This window comes from Mesoplodon bidens (assembly GCF_964165515.1).
Source record: "Mesoplodon bidens genome assembly, chromosome: 13".
Lineage (NCBI taxonomy): Eukaryota > Metazoa > Chordata > Mammalia > Artiodactyla > Ziphiidae > Mesoplodon > Mesoplodon bidens.
The window spans coordinates 16,395,002-16,414,418 of record NC_138169.1 but is presented as its reverse complement, the minus strand read 5'-3'; the positions used below and the strand labels follow the sequence as shown (position 1 = coordinate 16,414,418).

At 41.4% G+C, this 19,417-nt stretch overlaps 1 protein-coding gene across 5 annotated transcripts in view; it reads right to left on the bottom strand.

Moving 5' to 3' along the window:
* The window catches only part of HECTD4 (HECT domain E3 ubiquitin protein ligase 4), a 193,119-nt gene that overhangs the window by 57,804 nt on the left and 115,898 nt on the right, over positions 1–19,417 (bottom strand). For all 5 annotated transcript variants that reach the window (XM_081252690.1, XM_081252691.1, XM_081252693.1 and 2 more), the window contains exons 35-50: positions 18,668–18,821; positions 17,489–17,769; positions 17,068–17,257; positions 15,994–16,075; positions 14,785–14,987; positions 13,949–14,084; positions 12,959–13,141; positions 12,328–12,492; positions 11,736–11,905; positions 10,712–10,827; positions 7,640–7,743; positions 6,308–6,469; positions 6,042–6,190; positions 5,686–5,765; positions 3,442–3,605; positions 543–780 (exon numbers count right to left, since the gene is read on the bottom strand). In XM_081252690.1, coding sequence (XP_081108816.1) covers positions 543–780; positions 3,442–3,605; positions 5,686–5,765; positions 6,042–6,190; positions 6,308–6,469; positions 7,640–7,743; positions 10,712–10,827; positions 11,736–11,905; positions 12,328–12,492; positions 12,959–13,141; positions 13,949–14,084; positions 14,785–14,987; positions 15,994–16,075; positions 17,068–17,257; positions 17,489–17,769; positions 18,668–18,821 — 2,577 coding nt within the window. The remainder of the gene's footprint in view (positions 1–542; positions 781–3,441; positions 3,606–5,685; positions 5,766–6,041; positions 6,191–6,307; positions 6,470–7,639; positions 7,744–10,711; positions 10,828–11,735; positions 11,906–12,327; positions 12,493–12,958; positions 13,142–13,948; positions 14,085–14,784; positions 14,988–15,993; positions 16,076–17,067; positions 17,258–17,488; positions 17,770–18,667; positions 18,822–19,417) is intronic.

Below are 19,417 nucleotides of genomic sequence, written 5' to 3'. Positions count from 1 at the left end.
GCGCCGGGTAGACAGACTCTTAAAATGATTTTCAAACCAGTATCTCAAAGGCCAAATATGGCTGCAGACATCTCATTTCAGGAAGCTCACTTTTATTCAATCTTATTATAAAATTTTCAAATTATCAGGAATGTTTTTTAGTGCACACCTATACACCCATCACCTAGATTCCACAATTAACATTTCATTATTCTGTGATGGCTTCAGTTTTTAAAAAGTTTAAAAAACGATTAACATTTAAAATTAGGAGATTTTATGTAAAATTCTGGGGCTCTTAGCTGTCTTATAAAAGTAGACAATCTTTCAGACTTGAATTTCCATGTGGCAATATTCTGCTGGCCCTGAGTCGCGGGCAGGCTTCCTGTATGTGGGGGACGCGCTTTCTAGCCTGCCACGCTTCCTCCTGCTCCCCATTTTGTTTCACCGGGCCTGTTACCTCATTACCAGTGGGCACTGGGGTATGTCCAAGTTAAATGGATTTATGGAATTAACAGCATTCGCATTCCCAGGAAGCAGTGGGGCCTTGGGAGGAGGTGGCTTACGTTGCTGAGCAGTGGCCACGGCAGCAATCCGGCACGGTGGCCCGTGAGTGCCCGGGTCTGACGCAATACTGGTGCCAGCATCGTTGTCACTGTCAGATGCCATGGCAAAGGGCAGGGCCTCGAAGTTAGCACTGATCTCCTCTGCCAGGTCGGTGCACAGGTCGGCAGCGTTGCGGTGGGCCTGCCCTTCAGCATAGGCAAATGGGCGGGAGCCAAAGTTAGCTCGCGTCTTGGTGTTCTGGAAAGGAGACCAAAGAAAGGATTTGAAAGGACTTAGGTTTATTTATGCATTCATTTCTAACCCCTCGAGGTGAACTTCACGGAGAGTCTGTGAACCCAGGCAGAGGGGCTGGTGCATCTGCGGGCACCGGTGCTTCGAGCTCTGCATGGCCCCCACTGCCCCTCGCCTGGAACTCATGCTCTTTGCTGCTCAAACGCAGTGACCTTTCTTGTTTCCAGCACTGTTCCTTTCTACCTGATGCCACTGCTCATGCTGTTCCCTTCACCTGGAACATTCTTCCCTCCAATTTTGTCCATTTAAACTGGTTAATATTCCAGACCTGGCTCAAACATCACTTCTTCAGGGTAATGGGGATGTGATCAGATTTCCTTGGTACTTGCTTCCATAAAGTCTATGATTTTCAATCATATTGTGATGATTAATTTTATGAGTCCGCTTGACTGGCCACGGGGTGCTAGATTAAACATTATTATTGCTGGGTGTGTCTGTGAGATTAGCATTTGAATCGGTGGACACAGTAGATGGCCCTCCCCAGTGTAAGTGGGTACCATCCAATCCGTTGAGGGTCTGAATAAAACAAGAGGCAGAGGAAGGAGGAATTAAACCCTTTTTCCCTGTACCACTGCTTGAGCTAGGATATCTCATCCCATCTTCTCTTGCCCTCCTTGGACACAGACTGAATCACACCACCGGCTCTCCGGGGTTCCTGGCCTACAAACAGCAGGTCATAAGACTTTTCAGTCTCCATACTAACTGGAGTCAATTCCTCAAAATAAATCTCCCCTCCCACCTCTGTCTACACACACACAGACACACACACAGACACACACACACTCTGTGTGTGTGTGTCTGTGTGTGTGTGTGTGTATATATATATATATATATATATATATATATAGCTCCTATTGTGGGGTGTTTTTTTGTTTTGTTTTGTTTTTTGCCACACCACGTGGCATGTGGGATCTTAGTTCCCCCGACCAGGAATGGAACCCGTGCTCCCTGCAGTGGAAGCATGGAGTCTTAACCACTGGACTGCCAGGGAAGTCCCCCTGTCCTATTGGTTCTGTTTCTCTGGAGAACCTTGACTGATACACAGTGTTTATTAGTTTGTGATTATATACATACACATATATATTTATGCAAATGTTTGACTAATGTCTGACTCCTCCAACTGGCTTTAACTTCATGAAAACAAAGACCATATCTGTTTTGCTCATTGTTATTATATATGTCCAGAGCTTAGCACACTACTTAATCTATAGTAGGTACTCAATAAATATTTGCTGAATGAATGAATATAACAGGCTGCCTTAAATTACTGACATCTTTAATTCACTGAACAAAGTGAGAAAAGATGCTACTATCAGAGGCATGGTACAGGGCCAGATTCTACAAGATCTTCTAAGTCACTATAAAGACTTGGGCTTTTACAAGATAGACATGGGAAGCCACTGACTTGTTGAGAGTAGAGGAGTGACACGATCTAACCAACATTTTTAAAGAATCACTGTGGCTGCTGTGCTGAAAAGATGTGTAAAAGGGCAAGAACTAAGGGGCTGGTAGGGAAGGGAGATAGAGGAATATTGTAATATGCTACCCAGAAGATAAGCGTGGCTGGGCCATGACTTAAGTGGTCAGATTCCAGATACATTTTGAAGGTAGGGTCAACAAGGTTTGCTGACAGACTGGGTGTGGAGCAGGAGGAAAAGAGGAGTCAAGAAGGATGCCAAGGTTTTTGGCCTTAGCAACTGTAAGGACGGAGGTGCCACTTCCCAAGACAAGGAAGGCTAGGGAAGAAGCAGGTTAGGGTATGGGGCAGAGTTAGGCTCAGTTTTAGACATGTTAACTTTGACATGCCAATGGAACATCTATTTCTAAATGTTGCCTAGACTGCTGAATATTTGTGTCTGGAATTTAGGGAGAGATCTGGGCTGGAGATAAGGATTTGGGAGCTACCGCCATGTAGTAAGTAGTAAAGTTTCACAGAACATTAACTGTTAATAGGTGCTCCTTTAAAAACAAGAGTTCCAGGGTTCCCTGGTGGCGCAGTGGTTGAGAGTCCGCCTGCCAATGCAGGGGACACGGGTTCATGCCCCGGTCCGGGAAGATCCCACATGCCGCGGAGTGGCTGGGCCCGTGAGCCATGACCACTGAGCCTGCGCGTCGGGAGCCTGTGCTCCGCAACGGGAGAGGCCGCAACAGTGAGAGGCCCGCGTACCGCAAAAAGAAAACAAAAAAACAAAAAAAACGAAAGAGTTCCATGATTAAGTATATGTGCAGGGATGCTGGGTTAAATAAAGTTGAAGTTTTGAATTTTTACCAAAGGATTCCTCTGAGCTTCTGACATACTAAAGTGACCCAAGAGGGTCACGTTCAAAACTTATTTAACGAGACTCATTTTACTGCCACTGGAAAGAACACTAGTGTCCCTTGCATTGTAGTTTTGGAAAGACTGCCAAAAGGAAGTCAGAGCAGTTAAGCACTCAGGTTCAATGCAAAGGAAGGACCTACTTCTTCAGGTTTGTTTGTGGTTCCTTCTGTTATCAGGTACCACATGTTATGTCAACAAGGCCACGTTTGGTGTCTTTAATTTTTCCGTTCTTGATGGAATAAATTACTGAGGAGAATTTTGTTTCCTTTCCCAAAAAGATAACCTGCCTTTTTCTGAATGTGAACCACAGGCCACATCCCACCCGAGACATCTTCAAGATATGGTGAGAGGCGCTGCCCGCAGTATGTGAAGTACACTCGGCCTTTGGCTGGCTGCCCTGGAGGAGGAGGCGTTCCCTCGGTTCTCTCCCAGCCAATTCCTGCCACGTCACCTAGGGCAGAGAACAGGACAGAAACAACACTTTTTTTTCCTTTTATTGACTATTAACTAAACTTTCAATTTGCAACTGGCATGAGACTACATATCATTGACTATCTTGGCTTTTATTTATTCATGCCATCAGTTACAGCTGAAAAAGACATGGAGTACCTTGTATTTATATATAGAGAAAGTAACACAATAGAAATAAACAATTTTAAAAAGAGAAGTCAGAAACTGTTTAGAAGAACAAAAATACCTAGTGTCTGAGGCAACTTATTTACCACAATTACACATTAAATTTAGCTTTTATTTTCCAGGCAGCCAAGACAAAAAGAGAAAACACTGGGCATGATTTTTTAATAGAGGAATACAAGTTTTTCTCTTTTGACACATACCAGATTACTTATGCATAAAGGTAAAAAGGTATTATTTTCTCAGTAAGTTTGCAGAAGACTTAGAAAGGATCTAAAAAAATATAACTTTAAACTCAACCTACTATGTAAGCTAAACATTCACCGTTAAATCACATTCTGTCCCCTTACTTCCATGTATTTAAGGCATTTTTGCAGGAAGCAAAGATCATATAAGCCAAGCTGCTTTCTGATGAAGTGGCTAGATATTGGAATAGAACTTAAAGAACCAAGGGGACCATATCCACCACATAAGCACTATTAGAGGCTGTCTCAGGCAAGCTGCTAGCACACGGAGCTTTAAAATTAACCTGTTGTAAACTCTCCAATAAGCGCATGAAGTTCTGTGATTCTGTTTTTGATCAGAGTCTCATATGATTTTGAAGCCACTAGGCTGGGCTTCCCAGTGGCTGGGGACTTGTCACTGTTCACTATGGCACCCGAAGGGCCCAGAAGAGGGCCCAGCACGTAGGAGATGCTCAAAGAGTATCTGTTGATCAACAGACACTGAAAGTGTTGGTACAGAGATTGGGATCCTGTTGTAATAAGTGGGTTCTTGATTCCTATTCCCACACAGACACATTCCTCTAAGAAAGGGGTAGCATGTTTGCTTGAGGTCTGGTCCAAAATATTCTCAAAAACTAAAGTATGATCAAACAAAATAACAATCAACTATAACAAACGAATAGAACGCCCACTATGGATCCCCTGCCGTCTCTACTACCCCTCACTTTGTGCTTAAAGCACTTAAGTACTCAGCTGAGATTACAGAGTTCTCTCCATAAAGTAAGAGAGAAACAACTTGCCAGGAAGTAATTTCCAAGGCATAACCTGACCATAATTGAAAATACCATGCTCACTGGAAAAGTGCAATTTAATAAACAGCTCTCTCAAGGATAAGCAAAATTACCCCCCAGACTGCTACAAGAAGTTATCTATTGGGTTCAGTGACTTAGTAACCCCTACGCAAGCATCCAAGATCATCTATTTATTTAATCATTTCAGTTTTATCAGAGATGATGCTAAGATGTACTGTCTGAAAATAAGTAGCCAACATGTTTGGCTGCTTCTAATGTCAAGAGGACAGTGCCTATATTTTGCTACTTCTGGAGCAGGTAGGACTGATCCCAATTCCTCTACTATTATGGATGAAGTTAGTTATATGGAGGCTTAAAAAGAAGAGGGGAAAGACTTTCTTTTTATTGAATTGACTATGTGACTGAAACATCTGGGCAGAAGATGTGCTGAAGCTGGACCAGATGTTTAGGCTACCAAGAGCAAAGTCTACAGCATGTATCTTTACCTATTGATAATGAATTTCTTGAGTGCCTCAAGGCGACTGGTAGAGGGTTTTTTTTGAAGATATTCATCAATGAAAAGCTGATGAAAGACCAAATTTTGGAGAAAAGCAAAATCTCAGATTCTTCTAATGATGGAGGAACGAAAGTCAATGTGACTCCTAAGTTACCAGATGGAGACTTTAATGATAACAGTGCCTCATAAAATGAAAGGTTTTGTGTAAACTAGGGGACAACAATGACACGTATTTCATTTTCACTGGAAGACAGTGTCCATTTTCAGTTGCTAAGTTTCATTAATTTTAACCTATTTTGACCCAGACCTGGGAACAACAGAAATACACAGGGTTTAAAAAAAAAACAAAACTCCCACCACACTCACCAGGAGAGAGAGTCACGTCTAAGCGAACGCTCTTCCACTGTAATAAACTGGAGCCGTTGTAGTGCACGGCTCGGCCATTGCTGTGAAAAAAACAAAGAGAAGTCAAAGACAAGGCTAATCAGTCAACACAGAGGAAGGTAAGTAGTGAACAGTATCATGAGAGTAATCAGAAGAGAAATCCTAAGAGCTATTCTCATTCACTAAATATGAGTATATTTCCAGCTGGTATTTTCTACATTTTTTAGAGTAGAGATTAAAATGATATTACTTTAGTTTTAAAACACCCACATCAAAAAAAAAAACCACCCACATCCACTACTTTTTTTTTTTTAATAACAGTGTTAGTAGCCACTTACTTATGGAAAAGACAAGTGCCCACTGGATTAGTCCAAGCCCCGTCTCTTTTCTCTGCTTCTGTAGCAAAGCCAAAGGAAACTATTGGTCCAGTGTCATCATCACTATCTCCATAGGAAACAATTTCAATTTCCCAGTAGAAAGATGGGGCCTGAAGAAACACGAGAAATGCGCAGACAATCAGAGGGCTCACTGTGGGCCCTTGAACTTCCTTTCTCTCACATTTGAAGGAAAGAGGCAGAAGACAGTATGTCATGTGATTTCTCACCTGAATGGGCAGTGGTGAGGTGGCATAGATAAATGTGCCCCGGGGCAGACCGCCCCCAGCGCTGGGGTCAGCAAGGAAGGTGACGGAAGTGAGGTGCGATGAGAACATGCAGGCTCGGACAGGTGGAAACACTCGTGAGGGGCTCCACGTAATCTCTTTGGGCTGCATTGGGGAAAGACACCCTCATTCAATAGAATTGCAAACACAAAATGGAGATGTTGAGATTTCAAGTGACATTTTTTCTTTTACAGATTTTTAACTTTCTTATCTTGAAATAATTTCAAAGCTACAGAAAAATTGCAAGAATACAGCAACTTTTGTATACTCTTACCTAGATGCACTGATTTTTTTGTGATAAAATTTACATAATGTACAATTCACCCAGTTAAAGTGTACAATTTAATGGTTTTTAGTATATTCACGGAGTTGTGCAACCATCACCACAATCTAATTTTAGAACATTTCTGTCCCCCTTAAAAGAAATGGTACCCATTAGAAGTCAATTCCCATCCTTCTCTCCTTCCCAGTCCCTGGCAACTACTTAACTATCTGTTTTCTGTCTCTATGGATTTGCCTGCTCTGGACATTACAAGAAATGGAATCATACAATATGTGGTCTTTTGTGACTGGCTTCTTTCACTTAGCATAATTCAAGGTTTATCCATATTGTAGCATGTGTTACCACTTCATTAATTTTAAAGGTTGAATAACATTCCATTGTATGAATATACCCATTTTACACATTCATTCATCAGTTGATGGACATTTATGTTGTTTCTACTTTTCAGCTATTATGAATAATGCTGCTAAGAACATTCACAGAATGCCAATATTGAACATTTTTGCCTCTTTTGCTTTTTTTTTCCCCCAGTGAAACTTGTTTTTCCCTGTGAGTCTGCTTTTTCTTTTGTTTTATTCACTAGGTTGTTGTATATTTTAGATTGCACATATAAATGATATCACACAGTACTGACTTTCTCTGTGCCACTCTGGCTTTTTAGTCACTCTTTCTCTCTATGTATACTTATTATTACGAGATGAACTACAGATCTACAATTTCGAAAACGTTTTCTTTTTCTGTTATTGATAACATAGAAATTATTTACAAATCATTGAGTTCTGCTCCCCTGCTATAATCTTTCGATATTCAGAATGACAAATCAACGTGCTTTGACATTCAAGGATGAGAGCATGTCACTGCAGAGCATACACCTCCAAATGGCTTTGCAAACACCCATTCTCAGTGCCATTAACATGCTGCTTGGCATTCTGTAATTCTTAAGGCATGTGCTGCAGACAGGCAGCAGGTGTGGGACACTGCAGAGGGCTCACCTGTCTCCGGTCAGCCTGCAGTGGAGGTGGCGGGGGCCGAGCACAGTCCCGGTAGAGCATCCTCAGCCGTTCACACTGCACTTCCACAACTGCCAGTCGCTCTCCTGGAGGGGGAGACATTGAATATGTGAAAATAAGTCCTACAACTCCTGAGAGGGCTCCAACTCTTTTGGAGTAGGGTCAGAGCAATAACATGCTTACAAAAGAAGATTATTCAAATTCTTACAAAAGAGCAAATACCCTGAGACATCTTTGTCTACTACGTGTAGCTCAGCAGCAAAGCAATGGGGTCAAGTGCATGGGCTCTGGCGTTAGGCTACCTGGATTTAGAATCTGGCTCCATTACTTGATATTTACCATCTCACTTCCAATATAGGGGTAATAATAGTACCTGTGCCTCACAGGGTGGTTGTGAAGATGAGCTAAAATAACACAAGTAGAGCCTTTAGCCAAGTCCCTGGCACAGGGCAAACACTCAATAAATGAAAGCTCTTATTATCATCTACTAAATGAAAACTAATATTCTTTTTTTTTTTAATTTTAGATTTATTTTTGGCTGCGTTGGGTCTTCGTTGCTGTGTGCAGGCTTTCTCTAGTTTCAGCGAGTGGGGTCTACTCTCCGTTGAGGTGCACGGGCTTCTCATTGCGGTGGTTTCTCTTGTTGCAGAGCACGGGCTCTAGGCGCGCAGGCTCAGTAGTTGTGGCACACGGGCTTAGCTGCTCCGCGGCATTAGGGATCTTCCCAGACCAGAGCTTGAACCCATGTCCCCTGCCTTGGCAGGCGGATTCTTAACCACTGCGCTACCAGTGAAGCCCTGTTGTTTTTTTTTAAATACAGATAAATGACTCAGGAATCAGCAAACTTGGATTTAACCTCAGAGTTCTTTCTGGTAATCTAATAAGTGAGTTATTAAGGACTGTTACACTTGACAAAGGACAGTATTTTAGAATGTAAATCGCTATGTATAAGCTCATAGTCTTCTCTTTTGTAAAAATTAATAAGAACTTACCCCCGTTTCCTTCCAACTCTTTCTTACCACAGAAAAAAATGGGTTAGTGGGTTATTATTAAAACCATTTGCTCTAAATTATTATGATTCCTGACTTGTACATTAAGTACCAAAGTTAATTTCACAGAGTAAGACCCCTTTATTCCATAAAACATATAAAAGATACCCAGAAAGAGTCCTATAGAATAGTAAGTGATTCATTCAGCAAGTTGTATGCTTGCTAAAATCAGTCATATAAGTCTTAGGATGCAACCTAAGCCAAGAATATTGAAAGCAGAGGCAGGGAACTACATACCATAAGTACAAAAGTAAATTATAAGCAAGTATTTAGCATAAGTAATTTCACCCAAGAAAGCAAGCTCCTTTTCTTTTGTTCTTTTTCCCTTTTCTTGGGGTCTCTCTGAGGTTTTTTTTTGAGGTTGTTTTTTTTTTTTAATATTTTATTTATTTATTTGGTTGCACCAGGCCTTAGTTGTGGCAGGCAGCCTCCTTAGTTGTGGCACATGTGCTCATTAGTTGCGGCTCACTGGCTCTTTAGTTGTGGCAGGACAACTCTTAGTTGTGGCATGCATGTGGGATCTAGTTCCCTGACCAGGGATCGAACCCAGGCCCCCTGCATTGGGAGCATGGAGTCTTAACCACTGCGCCACCAGGGAAGTCCCTCTCTGAGGTGTTTTTAACAGTTGCTGGCTCCACAGAACCATGCTTATTAAGGGAAGGAGATTTGAGAAGTAAAACAGATACAGAATGAAGACAAATTAAAAAGCGAAAACAAACCAACAGAAATCACTGCCACATGAAAAAGGACAAAAATTTAAGGACAGAAAAGAGATTAGAGAGTTACTGAAAAAAAGCAAACAGCATGAGAGACAGTAAATAATATAGATAACAAAAATGACCAAAAAAAAAAAGATAAAACTAAAACCATTAGGGAAGGAAAGGATATCCACTTCTGCCTTACCATTTATGAAAATGCTAGTACCAGAGCACTGGAGAAATGCTAATCTAATTGTGAACAAGTACATTTAGAGTCCCACTATGTCCTTGGGGATAAAGGGTAAATTTTCACTTAAAAAACACCCAGGCCAGCTATCAATTTACAGGAAATTTGAGGACAAAAGGACACATTAAATGACACCACAGGATATAATCAGCAAAATCCAGACTGTGGGAAACTCTTCAACAAATAAGTTGCAAGGGAAGAAAAGATACTGAGGGGAATTTTTTTTAAAAAGAGATTTAAAAGACAGCAATGAATTATAATAGATGAACTTTATTTGGATCCTGATTCAAATAAACAAATGTAAAAACAAGTATTACTTTATGAGAACATTAGAAAGTTGAACACTGACTAGATATTTAATAATATTAAAGAATTATTGTAAATATTTTAGATGTGATATTGATATTGTGGTTATTTTAAGAGTCCTTATTTTTGATACACATACTCAAATATTTATGGATAAAATAAAGGAATATCTAAAAATCTGCTTAAAAATAATCCAGCAGGGTGCAGCGTAGATGAAACAGGATTGGCTATGAGTTGATAACTGTTGAAACTAGACGATGGAAACGTGAGGGTTCATTATACGAAAAAAGTCTCTCTATTCTTGTATTTGTTTGAACTTTTCCATAAACACACACACATAGACACAGAGGAACACACACACACACAAAGATGGATGTAGGTGCAAATTCTTGATTCTGAATTCAAATGTGGCCAATGACAATAGTCAGAAAGTATCTGCAGCTCTAAGGACAGCTTATACATAATTCTAATTGAGAAATAAAGGCAACTAATTAATATGAATGGGGAAAAGAAAACACTCTGACATAGTGGTCCTAAAGTTAAACTGAAAAATGCTGATTTCCTAGTTGGCATATACTGAAGGTTTTTATTTACATTTCTAGATCTGAAATGAAAGTAAATTGTGGTAAGTGTTGTGTTTAGAGTTCAGCTGTTGGATGTGTACATGAAAACAGTTAACATTCCATTACCAAATTATAAATGTGCTGACAAAACTTAACACAATAGGGTAGAAAGGAAAGTAACAGGTACTTACCAGCACTGCATTCCTGGGCTACTAGGTTGAGAACTTCAACAGCTGCTGGACACTGCTGTATGAATTCTTCACAAAATAAGCTGTCTTCTAAAAGCTGGGCCATGACCAGGCATGCTCTTAATGTTAAAAGATTTACAATATTTCAAAGTCATCAATGGTCATTCTCTAAAAAGTCAACTGTGAAAAACATTTCAATCAATTTTATCCTCTAATTTAAACAAGGTTCAAACTCCCCATTCCTCTTGCTTTTTTTCTGAGCTGGACTGGCTGGGAAGTATATAACTTCTCTTTTCCCCGCATAGTAACTGCTGACACTGCGTGGACAATCGGGAAAGGGAAAAATGGCTGCCATCTCCCTAAATGAAGTCACCAAGTGCCAGGTGAGAAATCAGCACCATCTCTTAACAGCTCTTCCTAACCGGCGCTCCACGGGCAATATTAATGTTCTGGGAACAAGAGAGGTCCAAATGCTTGGGAAATCTGTATGCTGATCTCTCTCACCTAACTCAAAACACATATTAGAGCTTTCTGACAAGTTTCATTGTCAAAAGAAACTTGCTGTTGTTTCATTGTAAATAAACGTATTTTCTTTCCAACTCCAACACTTGAGAGCATTCCCTAATTTTCTCCTCAGCAGTTTGGAAAGCAGATGGACCAGACAGGTACTAATGTGGTCTGAACCACTTTAAAAAAGGCAAAGCTGCAGAAGAATTCCTGTGACAGGACCAAGTTCTTTAACCAAAGCAAATCAGTGGAGCCTTATGTATGTGCTCTATATATCAATCATATTTTGTTTATTTACTTTCTTAGGGAAACAGCTAAACTTTATTTCAAAGTGCAGAAACTGGGGAATGCAACAAAAACTGTAGTAAACATAGCACAAGAGGATGGTTTCTGTTACTCAGTTTGGCATGAAGTTCACACTGCGGACCCACTAAGCCTGGTGCAGAGGGGTCCATGGAGGACCCCTGTCTCTGTGCCTGCACCACCTCAGCACATTAGGGGATCTTTGGAGGGTGCTCACCTTGTTCTTATTTCAGCCAGGAGCCGAACGACTGCCATCACAGGAGCTGACCCATCTCCTGTTGCAGGAAGTGAGGTATGAATAGAGAGACTTCCCTCCTGAGGAAGCAACATGGACTGGACTGCCTGTACTACCTTCTCAGTAATGGACAGTTTATGAAGAGGCAATGCCTGATGGCGGTGGGGGGAGGGGCATGGCAAAAAGTTAAATTCAAGTAGTTAGTTTATAAGAAATGAGGGTGTTATTATCATCTGGAGTTAATTCTCAAAATTTCAGTTAAAAAGAATCAAATCACCATACAGAATTGCAAGCTAGACCCAAACAATTAAACATACAATACACTGTGGAATATTCCAAACCAAAGAAATGAATTTTGTCATCTAGGTAAAAATTTCCACACAAGTGTTACTATTAAATGATTATGCCCAATAGGTAAATACACATCACAAGTAAAGTTTAAGAAAACCAAGTATTTGTGCTTCCGTACTGTGTATTACTCATATTACTCATTACAGTACATATGCATATTACTCATTACAGTACGGTTACCATCTGCAGTAACATTTTAAGATGCATTTAAAAATCACCTTACCTCTGATCTTGGAACACAAAGTCTAGACAATGGAATAGTCAGTGTGTCTGATGCTTGCGACGTCTTTCTACAGTCTATGGGTGGGAATTTGACTGTAGCTATACCTTCCTGTTCATTGATAGAAGCCACTACTCCGACGCTTCCTGATATTCCTCTACCTAAAACCTAGAGACACAGAGGGATTAGCACTACCTACCAGCTCTGATGGTGTGAGCAATTATCTGATGTGACAAGTGGGAAGAGGAAACTTACAGCTGTCATTACCAGCATTACAGTAATAGTTTCTTATAACGCAGATACCAAGCCCTGAACATGAGTTAAAATAATAGGTCCTAAAACCTTACACCAAGGTGGTCACAATATGATACAAATTCAAACTTTCAATTCTAAAATATTGCCAATATTAACACCACCACAGGACACAAGTACTGTAGTTAACATTACATGGTATTGTACTAATATCTGACTAATCTGCAGCATAGTGTGGATTAGAAGTCACGAGTTTCTTAGCTTAAAGGAACAAGGATTTTTGTCCAACTGGGTAGATGATACTTGTCTTACAGATGAGCAGTTAATCAATGGACTTATATACAGGGGAAAGCGATGACTTGGGAAAATGGTGGCTGGTTACCTGAACCTCAGACCCTATCTTGATTGTCTCTTTGAAGCCTCCAAGTGCACACAGTGCAGCGACAGCCTGGCGGGCGATTCTCTGAAGTTTGGCGAGTTTTCTGCCACTACTGCTGCCATTTTCCAGAATGCTTTCTGCATATTTCCCCAATTGTGGAATGTACATCAGCGCACGAGACAGAACCTAAATGTAAGAAGCAGCCCATGCAGTGGGAGATAAAGCTCTGGTTGTTTTGATACTAAGCATGATGCAGTGTCTACAACAGTGCATGGGTCCCATGTGCTAAAGGAACTCTGGATATGGGAGGGATGAAATAATTATCAGGGATGACCACTGACATTCTTGGCATATTTGCCTTATGTGATTGGACAGAACTGGAAATACACAACCTCAAAATATGGGAGAATCAAACACTGTTAATAAAACCCCTAAACTAAAGTAAAAATTTATCTGCAGGAAAACCATAACAGCATACTGCCTACATCTAAACACCCAAGTATCTTTAGGACACGTTATAAGGTGTTCACATCACGAATGACTGGGAAAGGGGAAAGTGATTACCAAACCCTAGTTCTCAGGAAACTGAACTATTGTCTGTAAAGATGAATTACTGACAGAGCATTCAGGGAGTGTAAACCACACAGAGGCCTCCTTAGGACTCAGTAAGTACACTTAACAAATCCAATAAACCAAGGCTGCATGATTTCCTAATGTTAGTACCAATCGAATACAAGCAAGAAGGAGAAACAGGGAGTGCCATTCTTTTCCTGCGAACACTAGCCTGCCTTCTGTGAAATCAGAACTGGCAGTGAAAGGAGATGTGGGTTAACAGAGTTGAAGCTACTGAATCAAAGCAAATTTCAGGGGAAACACAGTTAACAAGTATATCTGGCCAGTTTGGGAACTCTCTCTTTGTTAGCATGTCCTTTGCTAGAACAGAACATTAACTTCTGTCTTGCTTCCTCTTTTAAGCAGCAACAGCGTACTAGCCTTCTCTGCTGTCGTGGTCCATATCTGAGCAGCATTTGACTCAGGCGCCATCAGCAAGCTGTGAAGCAAGGCGATCACTTCTGCGGCCATGCTGTTTGCCACATGCCCACTGATGAAAGGTCGGACAGGGTCGGTCCTGCAAGTGTCAACAGGGAAAAGTGTCAGTGCCCACTGATGGTGAATAAGGCAGACGAGTGGCTTCAGGCTTGGCACCAGATGCGAACATTTTCTAGTTATAAATTCTGGAAAAAGTGGGTTTTGGTGACTCCCATTCTTTCTGGTAACTGAAGAAGCCTTGGAAACAATGGACCTCAAACCTTTAACTGTATAAACCATCGTGATCAAGGAAAGGACCTACACTACATCTGCCTCTGGCTGGCAAGCACAGAACCTCACACAAACTTCCCAGGGGCAACACGCATTTATCCTTCCTCCAACTAGAAAGAAGCTTCTGTGTACAGTTGGGATGGTGACAAGTATTGTTTGGATGAAGTAAAGGCAGCAGGGACAGTTTACTATTTCTACTACTCAAAAACACTATAGCTGGAGTTCCTGGTGGTGGCCTTTCTCAGAAAAACAATCCTCCAGTCACAGACGTTTACTCAGCCCGGAGGGCCTCTCTACTCGACCCTCACAACCTCGGATGCACCTGGATGGTCACCACTTTCTGACTGGACTTTGAGAACAACTACTACAACGGATGGGTATTTTAAGCCCTCAGTCCCCATTTCCAGCAGGTCAAGGGGAGGATATAAAATTAAAACCCTCAAAACAAATCCTTTACAAAGTAAGTCTGAGAAGAGTGCAGACAGCTGCCACCCTGTGAAAGGTTTTACCTGGCAAGTTCAGAGTTCCTCTCTCGGCAAATGGAAGTTTGGGCGGTTTTCTTCTTGTCCCCTGTGGACAGTCCACTCACCGTCTCTGGGTTGAGCGATTCCACGGGTGGCCCGACGCTGACGATGAGGCCTGACTGTGCCCACTTGGTTGCTTTTCTCAGAGCAGCTGCCGCCTCTTCTGTAATCACCTCACAGCAGCCACCCTGGGGATCAGATTGAAGACATTCATGATATTCTTTTCGCTCTTCTCAGCACTATACTTTAAAAAATCAGTTTCCCCTAATCCAGGCTCATTTTTATAAATTCATATATTAAAATATTATATGTAGAAAGTTAAATCTCCACAAACATCCTTTGTCCTCACCCAGTCAGAGATCACTGTTAGTCCTCTAGAATTTTTTCCATGCAGATTCTGACATACATAATCATAGGCCACGCTACACAGTTTTGATTTCTTTTTTATCAGTTATCAAAACATCATGAATTGTGATCGATATGAACCTGATACCATAAAATATCATGAATATCCATGTCTATATATTTAGACCTACCTGATTATTTTTATAGTTGTACAGTATTTCATTATATGAATGTAATAACTTCTTTAACAAATCCCCTATTTATGGGTACACAGATTCTATTTTGTTTTTTACAAACAGAACTGCCAAGGACAGGCTTGTCTCTGGATACTTGAAAATACCTATTTACACTCACCTTGGCAATAATGGGTACCATAGATCTTAACATTTTCAGTGCGACAGGTAAAAATGATACACTACTATTGTGTTATTACTTCCCTTTAATTATTTATCATGTAATCTGTGAGCCTGAGCATATTTTTATATTTTCATGGGCTTTTTTGTCTTTATTTCTTATTATCTATTATTATTACTCTTTTAACCTTTCACCCTATGGTCACATTTTTTTTTTTGGATCACTTTTAAAGTATTTTTAGGCTGTAGAACTTTCTTAACAGAGCTAAGAAAATTTCTAGATCAAAACCAAGAGTTCTCCTCTACATTTTAACGTTAACGATACATTGATTTTGACTAGTTCTCTTGAAAATGGCCTCAGTTAAGCCACTGTCTTCAATTTCTCACCCTGTGGTAACTTGAAATTTTTTTTAAATTTCTCCTGAAAACCTGAAGCCTGGCACATGTTCTTCGACTGCAGGTCTTGGCGGAGCAGGCTCCTTCCTATTGGGGTTACCTTTGTCATGTCTCGGTCCATTTTCACAACTTTCTCCATGTTGGCACCAGTACCAAGTCGGAAGGGCCGTCCTTCTGAGCTACTAAAATGGGAAGGCAGAGAGAGGCAATGATTTTACAGGCATGGTCACAGGTGGGGGAGGCCTCAATGAGTGATCTAAATCCCAAAGTGAGGGGATTTTAACAACAGCCTGGATTGCTGCCTTTGTGTGAATGACTGGATCTTCCTTTCTAATAATTCAGCTCCCCCTACCTCCTAAACCTGGCTCTCAAAAAGATCTTTCATCAAATTTGTACTATGACGTTTCACAGTGCCCAGGAATGTTCCTTGGAAGTTTCTTCATCTATGTGCTGACTTGCCCTGACCCCGCTTAGTCTATGCCAACAGCCTAGTAGTGCTTTCGGTTGCCATGATGGCAGACAAGGGATCCAATTATGAGGATGACACCATCCTTCAATCATTTATTTGAAGAGAGGACTCTTCCATCTGAGACATAAACACCTCTCCTAAATTCCCTTGTGCTCCGTGGGACCTTCTCGTTGTCCTGGATTCCACTGACAGGGCACTGTAGATTTGTCATCTTTGGACAGTAATTATATATTTTTACTTCCTTGTTGAGCAATCATACCATTCATCCTTCGATTAAATAAAGCTATAAAAAAGTTTCTTATTTCTTCACCTCACAGTCAATGGTATCCCTAAATTTACTGATGGCTGAAGGATGCCCATAACTGAAAACCAAGCTGCATTATTCCTTCTCAAAGCCCACGTCACACTATAGACTCCTCGTAGGACACAAACGATACATTCTCAACAGGATTTTCACTCTGTTGGGTCTGGAGAGACAGTAGCGAGCTAGGGTTAAAAGTTAGGGCTCTGCGTCAGAGGGACCTGCATTGATAGTTCAGCTCTGCCTCAGTTTCTCCATATGTAATGACAGGGATGGTAGTAATGTTGATTACCTCTTAGGGGTGTTAAGAGGGCTGAGACAGTTGATACCTGTAAGGGGCTTACTCAGCACAGTGCCTGCGACACGGCTAGTGCTGGATGGCATGTAGCTATTACAATCATCACCTTAGTAATGGTTGGAGAACTTCATGGGATGACTGGTCTTCCCGCTTGTGGATAAAGATAGAGAGCTTGCCATCCACTGCTTCACTCTCTTCTCCAGGGTCTTTATCTCCTTTTAAGGAACTCTTGGGGCTCGTTTTTGTCAACGTGGTGTCAGGTTCGGAAGCGGTTGGAGAAAGGACTGTCTGACATCCTTTAAGCAAACAGAAAAATTGCGAAGTCGTTTGTGCAGCTCCCCTGTATAAGGAAAGCACTGGCTCTGGAATCTCTCTTCCTCCCTCTCTCCCGCTCTGTCCCTTCTCCGCTCTCTCTTCCTTTTATCACAGGAAGCACAGCTGCAGTTGTGGACAAGGGAAAGCTCGGTCTGACCGTCCACAGGAAGTGAGCGCCTCAGTGCCATTCTTCCGCCCAGGAGGCTACTCACCTGGGACCACGTAATCTGCTAGCTTTGCTAAGAGCAACGAGGCGATCTTGGATGCTGGGTCGCTGGGATCCTCTTGCTCGCTGTTTAGGGAGGGGACAGAGTAGCTCCAGGGTGGGAGCTCCACATTCCCACAGTCTTCTACGCTCATCAGCGGGAGTGCTGCCCGGCACAGCTGAAGAATGATAAGAACCAGCTTTGGGGACGGGCGTTGGTCAAGCAGCAGGGAGAGGAGTTTGGACACACAAGCTGGCTGGCTCAGGATGGCTTTACCTATGTGACTCCTGCAAAAGGAGGAAGAAAAGGTCCACAATGCTGAGAGTGTTATGTACAGAAATTCAGAAGCAAAAGTTGCCTAAATGAGGTTAAACAAACTGATGACTTCGTATTTAATGAGGAAGACACAGATTTGGCAATATGTTTTTATGAAGGAGAATTAAGGCTTTTTGTAAACATCTGATGAAAGCTCATAATTGACCAACAATACTTTAAAAGATTTTTGAACATTTTCTGATACCTGATGTTTACTTAATTGAGATCCTATAGTTCAGCACGATTCACAGAACACCAAGACTTAGAAACCCAAGCTAGGAGGCTTTTAGTTTAGTCTTTTATTCCTTTTTAAGAAGTGCTTCAAGACCAAAGAGATCATACAGTGTTGTACTGCCCTCAGGAGTGTGGGATCTGCCACAGCTGAACCTGTTACATTTCAGCAGAAACCAAAGGATAAGCAGCCTTATGTGGACAAGCTTTTGTGGGCCTCACAGCTCACACATGATTAAACCTCCACAGAATATCTTCTTTTAAAGACACAGCATGAGAAGGCGAATTAATTACAGGTCCTGTCTGATTATTCTTTAATCTTGCTATAATGAAGGTAAAGATGTTTGGTTACTGAATGTAATTGTATTGACTCAAAAGGCTAGCAGCTGTTGCCAGTAAAGTATTGAAGCAAATGATAATGTTATTTTATGATGTAGATATTCACCTAAATAATTTTCTTATTTTGGAACTAAATGCTATTTTTCAATGACTTCATCCTCTGCTATTTTTCTTGAGGCAGGAGCATATCAGGATGGCCTAGTAAGTTAGATGTTTCTAAAGACAACCACCTGCAAAGGAAGCCAAACCACTCAGAGGAAAAGCCACCTCCTCCCACAGCTCCAGCCGGGCCTTCCTTACCTTGAGAGGTCATTGAGAAGACTCAGGACGTCCTGGAGGGCATCGTTCCCGGCAGCCTGGTTGCCGCAGCTCTCTGTCGCTCGGGCGAGGTGGTTAGTGAGAAGGCTGGACACCTGACGGGCCAGACCTGAGTGCACAGCCTCTGTGGAGCCGCCTTCAGAGTGCAAGAAAGGAGAAGCGCGGTGAAAGCTCCAGGAAGGCATGGCGAGTCTGCAGGTGTGGCGAGCCTGAATTAAAGCCCTCCCTTCGCCCAATTTTTCTTTAACCTGCTCAGTATTTCATTAGCCATCCAATTAGTGTCTCCTCATTAGATAACAACTGAATATAAACAAGGTAACAGTAACTTGAAAAATGATTCAGTGTTGGGGAAAGACATTCCTCTTAATTAAAACTGAATATAATTAATCCACACAAAACCCAGAAACATACTTTGATTGACAGGCAAGAATCGCCATTTTACTGTGATGAAAACATCTTGATTTTTTTTTTTTTTTTTTTTTAGTGAGGTACAGTTGATGTACAATATAAGTTACAGGTGTATAACACAGTGACTTGTAATTTTTAAAGGTTGTACTCCATTTATAGTTATTATATAATATTGGCTATATTCCCTATGTGGTACAATATACCCTTGTAGCTTATTTTTTACACAATAGTTTGTACTGCTTAGTCCCCTACCCCTATAGTGCCCCTCCCCGCCCCTCTCCCCACTGGTAACCACTAGCTTGCCCTCTATATCTGCGAGTCTGT